Consider the following 17,638-nt stretch of genomic DNA (forward strand, 5'->3'; position numbering starts at 1 on the left):
CTAAAGACTTTACTAGTGAGTTTCACAAATCCCTGATGAATGCTCAGGCTTGTGTTTGTGGTGTTAGCCCCAAATCTGATTAGAGGAGAGGAGAGCAAACTGTGCTGTGCTGTCCCATCCCAGCCAGCCCCAGTACTCTCCCACTGTCCACACCCGACTCCTACCTCTACAGCGTTTTTTTTGACCTGGCTTCTGCCCTCCTCTAATTTTGCTCCCTACAGATCCCATTCTTCTTTGGTCCCCTGATTTCTGCTCCCTCTCCCTGTTCCTGTTTTTTCGTGTTCCTCCCTATATTTGAGTCTACAGGGTTCTTCCTTTTGAGGGTATTACCTGGGTATCTGCACAGTGGGAAATGGGACCGATAAAGCAAAGAGGGACAGTTTTGCTAATGTCAGTTCCTTTCCTGATGTCAGGGGGGCTCCTAGCACTCAGAAGAAGTAATCCTAAATCTTACTTAACGCCATCTCACTTTCGAGGTGGAGAGTATTCAGAAGTTCAGGAGCCAGACTACAATAGGAGTCCACTAATGGTGTGAAAACAGGGCTTTTAGAAGCTCACAAACTGAAACACCATTTCACAGAGATGATGATTCCTGGGTACTGGTACACCTTGGACTCCCCTCACCTCCAGTTTTGGGATTCTGCTTCCAAACCTGCAGGCACTAAAGCCACTCAGCAGCATAGTGATGTGACTTTCAAAATATGAACACAACATCATGTTTTATCAAAAATTTGGACTGAAGGGTTTTTAGCTGAAACATTTCTAACGTTTTGTAGTACGCAGCCATGGTAGGAGATTTCTGCTGTTTGACAAAATGTAAACTGAAACTGGTATCTTACCACTCTTATGAATGATTCTCAGCATGGATATAAGTAAAATGGTGAGAAAACCTGTGTAAACAGGAAAAAAAAAAAAAAAAGGAAACAGCAGGAATAAAGAAAAAGGTTATTTTTATAGCATTTAACATATGAGCATGTAAATAAATGTGGTGTTAGTGAAAGTTAATTATTTTGAAAACAGTCAGCAAGGCAGATTAAGAGGAAAAACAGTACAGCTGAAGACAAAGGAAACAATATTTAGTCTTTGATGGAAAGGTTTCACAGTGATTTTCTGTTCACCTTCTAGGGTGGCATAATTTTATGAATAACAAAATGTGTTTTGCTACTTGACTAGCCTTAAAGAGAAATGATGTTCATTACTTATGGCCACTTGAAAGAAAATCACATGCCTGTTCCTCCTTTAAGAAATAACATTTTTATTTATTAAGTGTTTTCTCTCAAAAAGGGACCGTAAATGTACACAATGAACTTTATATTTAGTCTCAGAGGAAAAGACAAGTCTATATTGTGTGATTATGCTGCACATTCCCTCAGAGAATGATCACAGATAAACTGCATCATCTATTTACCAAGCTGAAAACCCAAAATATTTTTATTTTTTATAATATTTTGTTTTGATTGCAGTATTCTTGAATACAAAATACTCTTTTTTCCCCCCAAGTTTGTGGCATCTCACAGGAGGTCAGTCTTTTTGATATAACTGGTCAATGGCTTTTCTGCTACTCCTTTTTAAGGTATACAAGAATTTGTCAGCTTTTTTTTTTTTTTTTTATGTTCACTACACAGGTAGAGCAGAATCAGGTATTTCGATTACTTTGTAATGTTGGTCAAAGCAAGATGCAGCAGTAGTGTGGGCAGGGGTGGGACAATTAATCTGTGAGTACCTAGGTATTACTAGGGAGAAGAAGCACTTCTCAGTCCCTGCCCAGGAAAACCATGGCTCTTAATATATTGTGTACATTTAAAGTGCTCAGATAGCATTAGTGTATGTTTGAATTATCTCTGGACTTCTGTGGTAATTGTCCACCACAGGACCTGCCATCACTTTGCAAGATCAGGGTGTTGGGATGTGTTGGGTGACTGTCAGACTCTCCAGCTACCAGTTAGAGTCAGTGGTTTAACTTTCCTGACCTGGGGAGTGAGATCTGTAAATTAACAGCAAGGAGATAGCAAAAATAGCCTGAAAGTGGGTATCTGCTGAAGAGACAAAGAATAAGGAGCTTTACTACTATTTAAATAAATTAGATGCATTTATTTTTTTAATTAATTTTAATTGTATTATGTTATTATATTTTATATTTTTATACTTTATATTTCTAATGAATTTAAATTATATTTTATATGTTAAATGGAAAGATTCTTATTCTGGCCAAGTCCCTCTGTAACTTGGTTGAGACAATCTGCTTCTGAAAGCACATACTTCCTCTCAAGGAAAGGCTGTTTCAATTTCAGTGTCTTTGAATGATTTTGAATTTATTTGTTGAAAAGTTACCTGTGATATTGACACTCAGTACACTATTTTGAAGGAACATTCCTCTGGTTTGTATATTAACACACACTGTGGGCATTTTTCTTGGTACTCAATCATGTGCTTATATCTCAAATATTTTACTGTATTTCAGATCTAATGTTACTTTAATAGCAGCATAGTGAACATAAACCTATAGCAGTGATGTTTACATCCGAATGTTTATGAAATCATGCCTGTGAGTTCTGGGTTTACGTGAGCCTTCACTGTCTCTCATGCTGAGCTGCTGCACCATCGCATCTCTCAGTGGCACACTATGACTATCAAGTCCATGGAGTAGCACAGTAAGAACAGTGAAGAATCCAAGAGCAGGAAAATTAGTGGTGATGAAACTGAATAACTGAATAGGTTGAAAAAAGTTTTGTAGTAAAAAATCAAGCAAAACATAATTAGAAGATCCTTTGTTTCTTGCCACCTTTAGTGTTTCTGATGACAACTGCTACGATAATAAAGACAGTTTTAAATGATCATCATAGGGAAATTTTCATTATTGCTACTGAAAACTATTTCTATGAATAACCATGTATGTAACCATATTGTTTTTTCAGTATCTGGGTGCAAATGAAGAATAAAAATGACCATCTATAGAACCATGCTTGTACTCAAATGTCTATGAGTGGTGTATGGCATTCAGTTGAAGTGTTTAGGGAAAATACTTAGCATTAGCCTAATCTCTTTTCTGTTGAAGTTGGGGAGTATTTTGCCAATGACTAGAAGTGAGTCACAGTCACATTTTTTCTCTCTGAGATGCTTTTAAAGTATTAAAAAAATGTAGAAGAATCTCTTGATGCAAGGTATTCCCGAAATTGTCGTTGAATACCTCCTGGTTGTAATGGGAATGTTCTTTGTATTGTGTCAGTCACATCAAGTGAGTCAGAGTGACTATGATGTTTCTAGGTGGCTTTAAAAATGGAGTTTTGAAACCTCCCACACAGCCTTGGATTCTGCATTAGCACACAAGTGAATAAAAATGTTTTTTTCTCTGCTGAAAGTACAAGAAATTTAGATCACCAGAAGGTGCAATTAAATTTTTGCAGGAAATCATGAAGATCCCAAGGAGATACCTAGTCTACAAGAGAACAGTCTTCTATTTTTATTTGAAAGTGATGGATTTTTTCACCTTTAATTAACCTACAGCAATGTATTGCAAAAATTAAACTGAAAGTTGAAATAGCTTTTATGTAATTATATATTGCAAATATGAGTGAAAATGGTGTATATGTTCATTGATGTGACAGGAAAATACAATTGACATACAATTAGCAGATTTACAAAATGAAAATTATCATATGAATTATTTAGCTAACACCATGCTCTGCCCCAGAATCTGGTGTTTATTATTGTGAGCTTTAGCAGGAAACAGAAGCGGTATCAATTGGGAAAACATTTCTTTACCGAGCTGAGAACAGTATGGCTTTCTCGTTTCGAAGTGGGGAACCTGGTTCTTTGGTTTCTTTGTTCCTAGTTAGACTACTCCCGAGCTATTTTAGCTGAACATTTTACATACTAATGGAGCCTGGGGAAGTGCAGTTGGCAGCTGTTCATGGGATAATAATGAAACACACTGTTTAGTAGTGCATACTGCTGCTGTAAAATGCGGGAAGTATTTTATAGAGATCATGGTGAGCAGACCTGGATCCACTTTAAGTGCTGTAAGTGCGTGAACCATGAGCAAGGAAGTTGTGTTTCAAGTGAGAGTAACTGGCACTCATTTGCTTTTGCAGGTAAAGAAACCGTGTACGGAATCAGATGGTTCAGAGCCACAGAATCCCAGGTACAGTACTGGAGGGCAAACGCTGACTGAATGGAGCGTGGTGGTGGGGTGTGAGGCGGAGCTGTGCTGCCACTGTATAGCATCAGAGTGCAAGAGACATGTCTTGCAAAGAATGAATGGCTTGGATCAATCTAAGTGGGTTTCACTCTGGAAGGGGTTTTTTCCCTTCTCCTGTTTAAAGATGTGGGCTAGCATCTAGGGTGTTGAGTTCAGGTGGTGCCCTAACACTGAATTGTCATCCTCAGTTTGAAAAAAAAAAACTATTAAACAGCATAGGGAAATCTGTGTAATGAAATCTCACTTTATTCTTTTATCCCTTCACTGCATATCCGAATCTTGAAGTTCATTGACAATATAGTTGATTTTCAGTGTGGGAAATACAGTCTTTATTTGGGAAAATTAACCTTTATCAAAACTTCGTTTTCACCTACAAAAACCATGCCATTGTATTCATAAGTTGGGAAGAGGCCATACAGAAAGAAACTTCAAACATAGTCTTTTCTAATGATTTTCTTAAATTTTTGGTGGTTTGCAGTCCTTTTTGTCTATCTTTGTCTTGCTTCTGTTTAGAAGACCTATTTCAGTTTCACAAAAATTCAGAAGCTTTAATTGTGAGGGGAGAACCACATCAAACATGACATCACACCGACGTTGTGATTAAAACTCAGAAAAGTGAAGTAATTCAAGGTGTGCCCCTCAGTCCCATCCTTAACTGTCTTTGTGCCACTGTTGCTGCAGGATCCTGTGGGGGTCACCTGTAATATGCAAGGCCAATATAATATCTGTGGCTTGAGCTGTGCTGTACATCATCTGAATTTCTTTCATGAGCTCATGTAAATTATTAATACATTCTTTCATTTAGTTTGGTAAGAACTGAGTGTGTGTAAGGGAGTACAAGATTCAATGTCCAAGTATGCTTCCAGTGAAGTTAGTAGCAATTTTGCCCTGGACTTCAGTGGAGGGATGTTTTGCCCTTCAGTCCTTGTTTAATAACTTCTAAATGAAAAATGTATCTGCTGCACTGCTGCTTTGGACTAAAATTTATTATAAAGATCAAGCTCTTTCCAAGTACTTTGATGGAATGGAGAATCCCAATTTAGTAAAGCACATGTGCATAGTTTTAAGTGTCTTATTTGTCCAAATGAGACTATTATATCTCAGTTCTTTAAAAATATAAAGAAGTCCGTAGTCTGATGTCGTTTAATTAGAGTATGATATTGCAACAAACCTGAAGACCCAGAATACAAAGTCGTGTTATTACCTCTTCACATCAGGCAATTTATTATAAGCTGTAGTTAAATTCTTTGTACCAAGTCTGAAGAACAGGATACTTCTTTTCTTGCAAGTGCAAAAGGGAACCCATGTTACAAATAGTCAATCTGGAGACTAAATCTGGTAGTTTCATTTTTTTAAGGTGCTTTTTCAAACAAAAATGCTTTTCATTTTGAGTTCCACGACCTCAATTTGAGGATATATCTGGTACAGTTGGAATGAATTCCTGGCCTGAGCGTGTGCAGTGCTGTGATACAGCCTGAAGCAGGGTTTTTTGGTCAGATCTCGATTCGCAAGGCGTCTTTGGTCTTGCAGGGGAATCTCTGATAGACCTTTGGCTGGAGCGGCACTAGAGGGCATCGCACAGCACATAAAACTTTAAAGCCTGGAGCAAGGTAATTCTTCTCTAAACAAGGCTTAAGTGAAAACATTGCGCATAAAATGAAACATCAGCATAAAAATGAATGCTGGAGACACACAGCCTTACAGAATAGCTCCTGGCTTGGGACCTAAGGCCAATATCATTCATTTATTTAGCTAGCTTTATAGTCTGTTGGTTTTGGATTTGAAACTATTACAATAAATGCAGATGGAAAGTGTTTTTACAGTAGGGAAGTAATTAAATTGGGTGTGGGAACTTTGTCAGGAGAATTTTTGGAGTGACATGTGTGTATCAGCAGATTCTTTGTCTTGCTTGGCCTTGGTTTGTCTTTTAGAAAGAAACATTCAAACTGCAGATGTGACTAGTAGATTTTTTTAAGGGAATTTACTAACCTATGCAGCATATCAAAAAATGCTTGCCAGAAGTATCCAGCTACACATGCAGTAAAAATCAACCTTGCCAGCATTTATTTATAGAAAGTGGTTGTTATCTTGACAGACATGTAAACTGCATGGATGGAGAGGAAGTTGTAGTTAAGAGTTAAAGCTGTGATGGACAGGGGAGTTGTAAACACAAAAGGAAACGTGCATGACTCTTCAGTATCTCTGTCACAAATTTTGATTCACAAATGACTTTGTCTTAGAAATTTTGTCAAAGTTTCTTGGAAGTTATTTTGCCAAATCCCTCTGAACTGGTTGTGAATACTTCCTTTTATCCCCAAATGTTTAGATATGATACCTAAATGGTGGTATTATACCCAATCATGGTGGTTCATGGCTATATCAATATTATGGCATTTGTTTATCATAATTTTGTAGTAAAAATTAAATTCACCCTGAAAGTCTGGATAGCTGTCCAGTCATTCAAAATGCTTACAGCTTTCTGGAGCTGTTGGTGTGTGAGATGGAGGCAGTAAATGGTTGGGACTTGCCAACTGTCATACTGCAGGTCTGGATGAGACAGGAGTAACATGCATGGGTGACAGCTCCAACATGCTGGCCCTGTATCAAATTCACTAGCGAGTTTAGGAAGAGAAGTTCATATGTTCAGAGCCTATAAACATCCATTGCTCTTAATTTTCTTATATGATGGGTATACTTTAAAATAGTACCAATCCAGAGTATGCTGAACAGCTCCTATATTAAATTTAATGTTCTATAAGCTTGCTGAAGTTTAGTGCAGTGCATGAAAGTTAACTTGTTTGCAGTCATAGATGAGCTCCCTTTTATGTAGATAATCAAGTGAGCCATTTAAATTCTAATAAGGGGCCCTTTTGGTGCCTTAATACTTGTGAGCTATACTTATAGTCTCACACCCCAAGACCTTGCTATGGAAATGAGTTGGACACTAGAATATGTGTGGTACTGAAGTCTGGTAAAAGGGTAGATACTAAGTTCCAGGCTTCTGCTCACACTCAGCTACAGCACGTTCAGTTTGGCTGCACATCCCAGGGCAGCCTCTTTCTCTGAGACAAGACTTCTTAATGAACACATCTCTTCTACTGCCAAATCCTCCTCTTCCCAACAGGCCTGCCAGAGATGTCACTGTAAGACCAAAGTCACACCAGGAATTGAGATCAGACAACAAATATTGGGTTTTCTGGGCTATAAAATGAAATAGGGAGGAAAGAAATGAGGGGAGGGAGAGAAAATGGATATTTAGCGGGCTTTCTGCTACTTCCTCAAAGTCCATGCATTTTTACTCTGTGGTAAAAAGGAGAGGAATGAAGAGTCTGCAGAAGAATTAGGAGATTTTTCTCACTGCTGAGACACAGTTTCTTTTTCTCCTTGGAAGGGTAAAGGAAAATGGCCATATATTTTATAGACTTTCCTTCTTTAAACCATGATCTTTACATTGTCAAGATTATATCTATGGGGAAAAAAGGGAAAACTTGAAGATTTGAGAAATAGTTTTGTAAGCTTGGGATGAAAGTTAGCTGAGAAATTAACTTGTGAAAATAGATAGTGATGTCAAAAAGACATTGCTTCTGTATTTGCAGAAGGGCAATGAATTTTTGTATTGGTAAGTTAAAGCTAAGCCCTATGGAGTAAGAAGCCCTCCAGTCATGTCACATAATTTTTACTACAAACCTGTGGATCCAGTATCTCAAGCTATATTCATTCTTCCTGACTTGTCTTTTCCTTTATATACTTTTTAAAAAAAAAAAAAATTCTAAAAGCAAAAGAAAGAGAAAAGAAGCCACTTTTTATCAAATACTCTCTTTTAAAAAACTTTATCAGATGCTGTAAGAAGAGTGTAATCAGAGGCATTCTAGCTATTGCATTAGTACCGGCTAGACAAATTGATTACTGAACTACAAATTCATTGATGATGATCACTAATAAATATTGCACAGACACAGTTGCCAAGTATACAGGCTGTCCAAAAAAGCACAGAGGGATTTTTAATGTGTATAAGAAAGGTCTCCAATATTTCAATTTAATACAGGTTTCAGTGGGGCTCTTAGCATCAATGGCAGCTGTTCATCAGATGATTGCTGTTTCTATTCTTCCACACCCACACTGCTTAAAAGTTCACTACATAGTAAGATTTAAAAGATATGAATTCCTGTTTCCGTTTTGTCATCTTAAAAGTCTCTCTTAAAGCTTCTAAATAGAAATAGGCTGCTTTTCATTGGTCAGCATATAGAGTGAATGTACATGTCCAGAGACAATTGCTGTCATTAATGCTTTTGTAAGTAAATAGGTAGTGTTGAATTCTAGTGAGAACTACCACAGTTTTCAGACAGTTCACTTGACCAAGGTTAGTTTCCTCTGCAGTTTGTGGGAACTGTTGTGAATACACTGTTCACTATACTTACTGTACCTGAGCTACTCCAATATTGCATGAGTGCATTACTGAACAGTGTTCCATGGCCATCCATTTCATTTTAACAAAAATGAAAAGGAAAATAACATGCATCTTCCACATCATATTCCAGACAACCAGACCATCAGACGTGTTTCATTCTCAGCAGTTTGGACTGTGTAGAATACACCTGAGATTTCCCTTTCATTGACTAATTCCCTCAACAAGACCTTTACAGTCTTATCTCAGGATAATGATGATGGTTGATTCTTTCAGTCAGGTATTGGCTTTATTTTAATACCATGTAAACATCCGTCTTTACCAGATCTAACTTTGCAACCTCAACCCAAATCCAAGCTTTACAGACATCTGACAGATTCTGTGATGAAGCTGTCATGCCTTTCCCATGACTGCTTGAACACAGTTGACCTGCATACCAGTTCCTAGGGGAGTGAGACCAGCAGTACCTTCCCGTTCATTTGCAGTTCAGGAGATGAACAACGAATGTTTATTGTTACATGGTGAAGAGGAGCTTTATGAGTGAGCTGCCAAGCAAGAAAAGCCAGCAACAGCTATGGAAATTGTCATTAAATTTTCAGCAATTATAATAGAAAAAGTATATAGTACTGTTTGTGCAGTAAAAATGGGCAAGCTCAGACTACCAAGCTTTCACATGTGCTGTTTAGCCACATTACGCTCCCTCATTTTCTTCTCATCCATGTGTTAGAAGTTTTTTTAGAAGGTAAAGGTTTGATGTCTGTGAACCATATGTAGCTTATCTTGGCTAGAGAGTAATTTAAATGCTTTTCTGAGTCAGGAGTAGTGTAGCTCAGCTGTATTTCACAATACCTACAGAATAATTTGTAGATCATAACAACGTGATAAATGGGCTTCATTTGAAGAAATGAGGTATTGAGAGGACTCCGATTAGTCTCTTCAGGTGAAATTCATCTCACCCTGAAGTACATGTGTAAGGTAGGCACTGAGTTACCATTTATGAGATCTTCTTTCTATTGACTATGAAGACAGCTTAGTGTATCCCTCTTTTCCTGAGCAACCGTGCAGACTTCACCAGCAATCACCTGTTGCACTGCTGATTTATTCCAAGAAGACCAGCTAGATACACAATATGAGCAAGGCAATGAAAGCATTTCTTTTGATTTTACAGATTCTGCTTTTGTGCAAAAATGTTCAGTTCTAGAAGGGGATACATGCAAAAATAAGATTATTCTTTAGCCAGGAAAAAGCACTTTGTGACTAGCTGCTAGTATTTCTTGGGTTTGGGGCAAACTATAAAGAGGAACAGATACAAGCAACACAAATTTGCTATGTAAAGACAGGATAAATAAAGTTGAAATTGAAAGATTGCCACAAGTAATTTTGCAAACTGGAACTAAGTGGAACTAACTGGAGGGATAATATGTCTGTCAGAATATAGCATTCATGTCTGTGAGGCCACTATAGATATAAACACTTCACCTAAGAGAAATGTCTGGCAGGATCAAACCCAGACTTCTCAGTCAAGACAGTGGCTGGCAAAAAAAGGTATTACAACTTTCCAATTTTAAAATAACTATGTTGTGAAATAAGGTTTCTCATAAAGGCTACATTCTGGGACACACAGGCTTAGTTTGCAGTCAAGAGAATGTTTTATACAAATCTGCTACTTATTAAAGGTTCGGTGCATGTATTTAGTCTGCATGCCAATTAGGCGGTTGGAGTCAATCACAGTAACATAGTTAGTGAGATGACTATGCAGATACCTGTAACTGAATGACATAACAGCATCCACGACAATTGCATGACAGTTGCTGGAAGGAGTATGTTGCCTTGCTATGTATGTTGTATTTTCAGGCATGTCGTTTTCAGGCAGCACAAGTCTTTCCTATTTTTAGAGAAGTCTGTGTGGTATCTCTCTGCTCACTGTATGCTCATGTTCTCATTTGTTAACTTCAGAAATTCTGTCTTCTGATTACCCGAGCCCTGTTGAAGCTGGTCACTGTCTGCCTGTTGGTTTTTGTTGGCTTTGGATCAAGACCCCAAAGAGTTCTAAAAATATATGTGATATGTTTACAGAAATTACAATAATCTATTTAGAGTGCAAACACATGGCAACTGATGACATCAGAGGGAAGAATTTGAATGGTTTATATTAACAGTTCCCTGTGACTTTAACAATAAAATTAATGTATTTTTTATGTTACAAATTCCTGGGTTTTTTTGTTAAAATTGGGCATAGCATATTTTCTGTTACATTAGTAATGATTTCTCTGTGTGAGCCCAGGCTAGATCTTGTCAGTGTTAAGACTTTCATTAACCTGAATCAGTGGTGAGTCAGATTCGGAATAAACAAAAGCAACAAAATCCAAGAAGTTTTGAACACTTTTTGGAAATTGATATCCCTTTATTGAAAAAAAAAAAACCAGGATAAACAAGATTTTAACAGAAGTATTAGTAGAAGTAATTTGGACATTTTGGAGTTACTCTTAAGTGCAGGTACATAGTCTTTTTGTCTAATACCACACACTGTGAAAGATAAGAGCTTTCCAGTATGGATTTGTGCTACTGGAATGCAAGAACCAACCACCACTAATGATTTAAAACTGATTTTTAAAATAGAAAAAGTCTAATACACCTGGAAATGTGATAAAGGTCTCTGAGAAAGAGAGAAACATGCTGTGCTAACAGTTCTGAGTTTATTGTTATCTGTTGGTAGGAATATGTCCTATTTATGAGATAGAGTAGATAATACAAAATACTATGCAAGTGCATGCTGCAATGTACTAATTTAAATTTAAAGGATTTCTTTTATTTGATTTGCCCTTAGAAATGTGCTATCATTCCTGTTGGCTTAGGTGTATTTTGAAAATTGTTAAGATCCTACTGAATAATGGCTTGAACCACCTACTCTTAAAATATTTAATGACTGCTTAATTTTTCCTGGTTTTCACTCAACAAATACAAAAATATTAGCATTAAAAAGCAGTTGATATTTTATATTTTTTATTCACTGTTTATAGCCTTGTGACTTAAATATCTTAAGTAAATGCCCTAAACATTAGGCTGTTATGAAAGCCATTCCACTTGGTGTAAATATTACATATTTCTTGGAGTGGGGAATTGAACCAAGGTATCCTGAAACCAACACACATAAATCTAGTCCCTTTTGCTATCCTAGACTGATCTGTGTGAAAATTTTCCATTGTCTTGAGTAATTACTCACCCCTTGCTACGATATAAGCAAAGATGGTTCCTCCCAGGATATTGCTGTGTACCCATCTCTGCTTTAAATTCTTCTATCATTCTTTCTTCCACATGTCCTTCTTCAGAGAAAGGAAGTTTTCTTCTGTGAATGTTTGTGGTTAATTGTGAGGAGGACTGAAACCATCCCATGTATTTGTATGATTAGCATTTTTGACATAGTTGTGATTTCCAAAGTGCCTTGTGATTTCTGAGCCTGCTCAAGAGTGCAGGTTATTTATCATGCTCCAGCCACAAAACCACCCTCACACATGCTGAACTACTGTTACGTGTGTTCTGCCATCATAGGCAGTGGGATGGTGAGTGTCAATCAACTTAAATGCTTGTTTACTGCACTTTATAAAGTCTGGGAAAAGCTCGCAAAAATGAAGCTCTGTGGCTGTGTCAATAAATAAGTATTAATGGCAGTTCAGTACCAAGAAAACTCACAATAACTAAAACCAGAAAGACTACTGAAGAATTGAAAACAACAAAAATTTCCAAAATTTCATATATGAGGCACACTAAAAACAACTTTCAACCAGAAATAGCAACCTATAAGCAAAAATGTACACAGACAATTTAACATGAATATTATAATCAAAGATTCTTGAAAGTGATTTATCAGTTATCAGTAATGAATGTAATCCATTAGTCAGCATTTCAAAACAACTTGTTCGGAGCACAGGTACAGCAGTGCGTGGTGCAGGTCCTCCGTTGGTATCTCACATCCCCTTTTATCATCCCTTTTATTCGTGAATGCTGTTGCAGAGCATAACTTGGGCAACTACAGCAGCTATTCTTACACTAGGCAGAAATGATAAGAACGTGTGTTCTACTTCCTTTACTACTCAATAAACGGGTGGTACAGTGTAACATATAGGCAGATGGCAGCAGTTAAATATGATTTTGAGTCCATTTGCAAGGCTGTTGTCACTCTGCCCCATCCACTTTCTCTAGCTGGAGCTACAGGTGTGTGGAGGCAGCAGGACCAAAGTCATCCCAGGAGCTTAGCATGCACTTGGTTATTACGCATCTATTTTGAAAGGATCAGATACCCATGTGAATGAGTGGGCAAGTGTCCCCCCCACCTGCCTGTGACACAGCTTGCTTCTGTCAGATCATCAGGTGGGCTCTGGTAGCCCAACATATAGTCTGAGCTATAACCAGTTGCATAGACGGATAGTATTTAAGTTCACTTTTATGTCTGCTCTTCATGCTGCATTATAGACCAGCCAGTGTTTGTTAACTTGCTGCGAAGTGCCCTTGGATTGCCAGCAGTTCTAAGATGTCAGTCTGGCACTCACCAGGCTGGCTGAAATTAATTTCTGTGTGAGGTGAGTATATTGCTGCTCTGCAAAGAGGGTGGGCAAGGTCCAAGTGATTGACCTTTAGAAGACAAGCGTTCGTTATACTTCCCTTTCCCTTTCTGTTCTCCCTGGCTACTCACCCACCCCCATTTTGACTAATTTATACTGAATGTGTTGATCTGTTAAGTCATAGTATTTTTTGGTACATCTAGTCTTCCTGAATTTCAAAGAAAGGGAAAGAGAGTGCATGTATTTCTGTATTAATTAATGTAGCAATCAGAATTTAATTTTTTTGAACCTTCAGGAATGTCCTGGGGTAGTGTAAATACTATTTTTGGGTAAAAGAAGGTAACCTAAGATTATACCTGCAAGTGTTTTTACTTAATCCAGTAGTTTCTTAGAGCCCTATACTAAAATTAAACTGGATTTTGAGCCATAAAATGACAGTGTTGGTTCTTCAAGTGCAGCACATATAATCTCAAAGAGAAGGAGCTCTGTTTCTTTCTTTCTCCCTTGGTCTATTTTTTGCTCTGTCATATCACATTACAGCAGTACACAGGAGAACTAATTCAGACTCTGTTCCAGCTTCTTTGACCTCTTACATACTCCAAATATATTTTACATTGGTGAGTCTGAATAGTAAAAGTATTTTGTTCCACCTACTTTGCACTTCAAATCTAGTTGAATAGATTCCTAGAAAAATGCAGACATTAAAAAAATTTGCCATTTAGATTCAAATCCCCTACTATGAGGTTGGTACAGGTTACCTTTTAAATGAATCACTTTTTTCCTCAAGTATTTTTAAGTGTAAGCTCTTGGCTAGATACTTCACAACCTGTTCAGACACATTTTAAATACCATCAGTCAGTCTATGTACTCAATAAGCATTTAACTAACACCATGCAGTTAGTATGCTGTACTAGTATTTAACATGCCAAAAATCATCTCCTTCCCATCCTACGAGATTCTGATCAGTCATTAGGAAAAAAAAAAAGTAGGAAACAAGAATAGAACGAACTAAAGAAATCCATATAAAAAGAGACCACGTGCAAATAAACTGATTGCAGGTTTGCTTTCTGTTTTCTAACATCTGCATCTTCTACATGTTATATATGTGTCTGTTAAAACTATTTTAATATTTCAGACTTGGTCTTCTCTCTTTATGTTAAGGTAGCCTTATCAGAGGGTGACCCTGCCTCAGCTCTCTCCACACACAGCTTAGTCTGAGCACCAGTCATCGTTGTCCTCCTCTGGGAACAGAAGTCAGAGGATCCAGATGACAAGTAGGGAAAGAGACTTCTCCATAAGCAGCATCTGGCTCTTTGGCAGATTTGTCAAGCACTTCTGCTAATGGGTTTGGATTTGCCCAGGGGTCTTTTATGTGGTTACACTGCAGATGGTCTGTCTGTTCTATCTTCTGCTTTTGAATGCTTTTATTTTTAAAAAAAAAAAAAAGGTAAAAAACTTTCATCTGATCCTCAGAATTTACACACTCCTTTCCAGCTGATAAGGTTCTTTATGGGTCTCATAAGATGCCTGTGCAGGCTCCTTTCTGTTAAAAATTACAAAGCTTTCCATATATCCAAATGTGTATCTTGAGTTTTGTTGGCAATTCTGGACTTAGCTCTCCAGTTTAGCTGCCAAGTGATATAATTTACTGTGATCTGAGTCCGTATTATTGTCAAATTTCTTTGGAAATTACTTTATGTCATTTGTAGAGCAGGGGTAACTTTACCTCCCCTTGAATCATGAAACATGCTTGCCTTCCACTAGCCGTCCACCTTTGAAAACCCAAGTTCAAATCTGGATTTGGTTAAATGTGAAAATGAGCATGATGGTCTCAATCTAATTCATAGGGGATTCTTGTCTGCCATTTAAGAGAGGCCCAGGACTGAAGCAGCAAATCTGTGGGAAGGTACGTTTGGCAGATCTATGGAGAAAGGCATACATAGTGCCCAAATAAATGAAGCAATTCCATGGATTGACTTTTTAACAGAATTATTTATTATTATCTTCTTCAGCACAGAAGAGAGCAGAAAGGGAGAACATCCCGTTTGGTGAATTTCCTTTTAGTTCTGTTTTAGTTTACAACTGAATCTCTGCCACTTTAATTTTTAAGGGTTTTGGGAATTTTATTTGCTTTTCGGTGTAGAAGTAATTGGCAGGTGACTAGACATAAGATCATGTTTTATTCCTATGTTATTTCAGGCTTATGTCTTATTTTCCTTCTAATTATGTAGATTAAATTAAACAGAAAAAAACCCCTGTGCTCTCAAAGATGCAGTGCTTTTTATGACTTTCTCAAAATAGTACTGGAGAAGCATATTCATTCCCCTTAGCATTTCATTATTATACCGTGTTTCACAACAGTAATATTTTAAAATTTGCCAAGAAACAAAAATAATTGAATTATAAAAAGCAATCATGGTATTTATTACTAACATCTCCTACCCTGGTGCTCTGTCTCACAAACCAGGTTCTTAATCACTGGGGAACCTGTGCTAAATGCAGTAAAGTTGCAGTCTTAAGTCTGCAGTATAGATGTGCATGAACTTAAAAACCAACGGCACTGGAGGGTTTGTTTCCTTCTGCCCTGCTTTTTCCTCAGGACTTGAACAGAAATGGATATTTAATGATTTTTAAAGGATAGGCACTATGTCAGAAGTCATAGTGAGGTCAAGCCATTTGGTGTAAGCCGGGTTTTTAGCAGAGGGAGCTGTAAAGGACAGTTTCCACTGGACGGGCTGGTTTCCAGCACTTCTGTGCATGTGCAGGGGCAGCGAGGGGTCAGAGCCATGGCTCTGCCCATGCCCTGACCCCGTGGGTCTGCCCAAACAGGCAAATATTCCCCTCACCTGGATCGAGTATGGGCTGAGCTGCAATTGGAGGTGTTACAGATTTGCAGCTGGTACCTGCTGCTTCTTGTGGCTCAAGGGGATAATTTGGGGGGGATTGTGCCCCAGACCCCTTAGAGACAAATAGTTATTGAGTCTTAGAAAAATCACCTACTTCACCCCAAATTTAAAAGGTTCATAAAAACTGTGTGTATGCTTTTAGTCTCAAATTCTAAAATGACTTGGGGAAATCAAACAGTGAAACAAAATTAAATGTAATCGTTTGGTATCAATTGTAAAGGGCAACCTGCATAAGTACATTTATCAGGGCAACATTCCCTCTCTTGCTCAAAATAGAAATTGTTTTTAATGTAATTAGTTACTAAGAGTGAATGCAATAATCTCCCTCTTCTTTCAGGTGTACAGGTAATAGTCTCCTGTACTTAACGGGGATGATCAGAAGCTGAAGCAGTTAAAGCATCAGGCAGTCAGAAAGTTGCGTATATTTATTTTATATTCTAAACCTCGCTCGCTGTTGTGACTGCGATTAGAGAAAAGAAATAATTGCTTTTGACACAAACTGTTTTGGAGCCAAACATAATGTGCTCCACATGAGGTAAACTACAGAATATTTGGCTTGGGAGCCAAGGTTCAGATCAGGTTTAACTTCTAAGGGGAACTTCGCTGTTAAAAGTGAGATGCGTTAATGTTTCCCATGTTAAGACTGCTTGCCAGTAACTCTCTGTATTTCATATTTAAAAAAACCCAGAAGATTCAGAATGTTCTCACTAAAATGTGAAGTTTGAATGGATCATGAAAACTACAAGTTTTTGGCAACTCTTGTATTCTGCCCAGTCTGTCATCATAACTCATCCTTTCTGGAGGTGGATGAAGTTCTTGCAAGGCCTCTGTACTGGTGGCTAAAGAAATTACATTGAAATGAGGTATGATCTCTCTAATACAGCACCCTGAAAGAGCTTCTTTTCCCTTGGGCAATCCCTGCAGACGAAGAACCACGTTTCAATAACTAGTTTGAAATAAAACAGACATTTCAATTCAGGGTAAGTTAGACATAATCCACCCTGTGCTCTCTTGTTATGAAAATAGGAGTTCATACTTCTATCTTGCAGTCCAGACTCCATTGAAGCCAACAGCAAAATTCCCAGCCTTTCATCCCCGATTTCCCAATTTTAGATTTGCTTAAATATTGTCTTACGTGAATAAAGTTGACATTATTATATTGCAATTACTAATGTAATTACTTTATTTCAGTTAATAATGTAGACACAGATCAGGCACCAATATCTGAACCCAGGCATCCTAGCTGTCCCATCTTCCCTGTGATAGTCTTTATGCAGCAGGTCAAGGGAAGGAATTATGTGCCCCTTTGCTGAAAGTGTACCTTCAGCTACTGCACAATAAAGCCCAGAATGAAAAGTACTTGAGAGGTACATCAGATCTAAATGGAAGACCTACCCCATTGCAAAAGCAGGTCTCCAGCACCCTAGGAAAGAGTATGAGGATTTATATCACTTTCTCTCAAAAAAAAGGTAGTTTGAATATAGCACAGTGATAAAGTTACCCCTAGAAGTTCCTCTTTCCCATGTGTGGGTGAGTACCAGGGATTTGGAGGACCTTCTTGCTTTGATGC

General features: G+C 37.8%; 1 protein-coding gene across 11 annotated transcripts in view; it reads left to right on the forward strand.

Annotated features, from left to right (window-relative positions):
* Positions 1 to 17,638, forward strand: part of EYA4 (EYA transcriptional coactivator and phosphatase 4) — a 158,539-nt gene that overhangs the window by 76,953 nt on the left and 63,948 nt on the right. For all 11 annotated transcript variants that reach the window (XM_074896350.1, XM_074896349.1, XM_074896352.1 and 8 more), the window contains one exon: positions 4,092 to 4,141. In XM_074896350.1, the coding sequence (XP_074752451.1) occupies positions 4,092 to 4,141 (50 nt within the window). The remainder of the gene's footprint in view (positions 1 to 4,091; positions 4,142 to 17,638) is intronic.

This window comes from Athene noctua, chromosome 1, assembly GCF_965140245.1.
Source record: "Athene noctua chromosome 1, bAthNoc1.hap1.1, whole genome shotgun sequence".
NCBI classification, from domain to species: domain Eukaryota; kingdom Metazoa; phylum Chordata; class Aves; order Strigiformes; family Strigidae; genus Athene; species Athene noctua.